At 34.7% G+C, this 1,203-nt stretch overlaps 1 protein-coding gene across 1 annotated transcript in view; it reads left to right on the top strand.

Moving 5' to 3' along the window:
• The window catches only part of LOC107653195 (anaphase-promoting complex subunit 10-like), an 8,006-nt gene extending 7,092 nt beyond the window's left edge, over positions 1-914 (top strand). Inside the window, exon 4 of the mRNA XM_016439864.1 lies at positions 538-914. Coding sequence (XP_016295350.1) covers positions 538-768 — 231 coding nt within the window. The 3' untranslated portion in view covers positions 769-914. The remainder of the gene's footprint in view (positions 1-537) is intronic.
• The last annotated feature ends 289 nt before the right edge of the window (positions 915-1,203 follow it).

Raw genomic sequence — 1,203 nt, 5'->3', positions numbered from 1 at the left:
TGGAGTAATGATGCTGAAAATTCAGCTTTGCATCACAGGAATAAATTAGATTTTAATGTATATTAAAATAGAAAAACGCTATTTTACATCATAATAATATTTCACAATATTACATTTTTTCCTGTATTTTTGATCAAATAAATGAAGCCTTGATGAGCAGAAGAAACTCCTGTAAAAACATTAAAAATCATTCTGATCCCAAACTTTTGAACGGTTGTGTATATTTATATAATATATTAATATATTATATATTAATAAAAACTATTTTAATATAAACTATATCATACAATAAAATATTAATAATAACATATATATGTATATTAATAAAAACTATAACATTATCTCAATGATACTACAATAACACTATGGTCTCTATCTTCTTGCATAGTAAATCAATTCATAACTCAAATCAATATTCCATGTCCATTTATTGATTTATTTAGTAAGTAATCTTATAATAAGCAGAATAATGTGCATTTTTACAAAATCAATCCTTTCAGTTTGACTGGAGCATTGTCTGTGTGTGTGTGAGAGCAGCAGTTGGAGATGGTGGAGCCGAGCGGTTGGATTCACATCCCTCTGTTGGATCTGGTGAACAATCCCATCAGGACCTTCATGATCCAGATCGCCGTGTTGGCCAACCACCAGAACGGACGGGACACGCACATGCGGCAGATCAAAGTCTACACGCCCGTGGAGGAGAGCTCCATCGGCAAATTCCCACGATGCACCACTGTAGACTTCATGATGTACCGCACCATCAGATGACCCGAGCTTCTGCTCGAATGGACGGACTGAGGTGCAGACTCTGCCTTCTCATAAGACTCTGTTCTAGAATTAAATGGTTTCAGATGGTTTAAAATGTGTTTTGGAAATTGAACAGTTCAAAGTTAATTTTATGTAAATGCAAATCTACAGGAAATAAATGTTTTTTTGAAATTAAGAAAACCTGTCCTGTATCTCTTGATGCTGTATTACAGCAGGATGGATCAGTTTAGCTTGCTTTATTCAGTTGTGATGACAAGAGGATTGATCGCTCAATTGCATGCTCTTCTACGCAACTTTGCGGAGAGATAGACAGGTTTTTATCAGTCCCAGGTTGCTACAAAGAGCCCTTTTGAGGAACAATACAACGTTTGTGAGCTTAATGCCATACAGACATAAATATTCTTATTTAAACATCCAAACATGCGTTCAGAAGTT

This window comes from Sinocyclocheilus anshuiensis, unplaced genomic scaffold (genome assembly GCF_001515605.1).
Source record: "Sinocyclocheilus anshuiensis isolate Anshui unplaced genomic scaffold, SAMN03320099.WGS_v1.1 scaffold143, whole genome shotgun sequence".
NCBI classification, from domain to species: Eukaryota; Metazoa; Chordata; class Actinopteri; order Cypriniformes; family Cyprinidae; genus Sinocyclocheilus; species Sinocyclocheilus anshuiensis.
The sequence above is the reverse complement of the archived record's forward strand: the minus strand, read 5'-3'. Positions and strand labels throughout refer to the sequence as shown.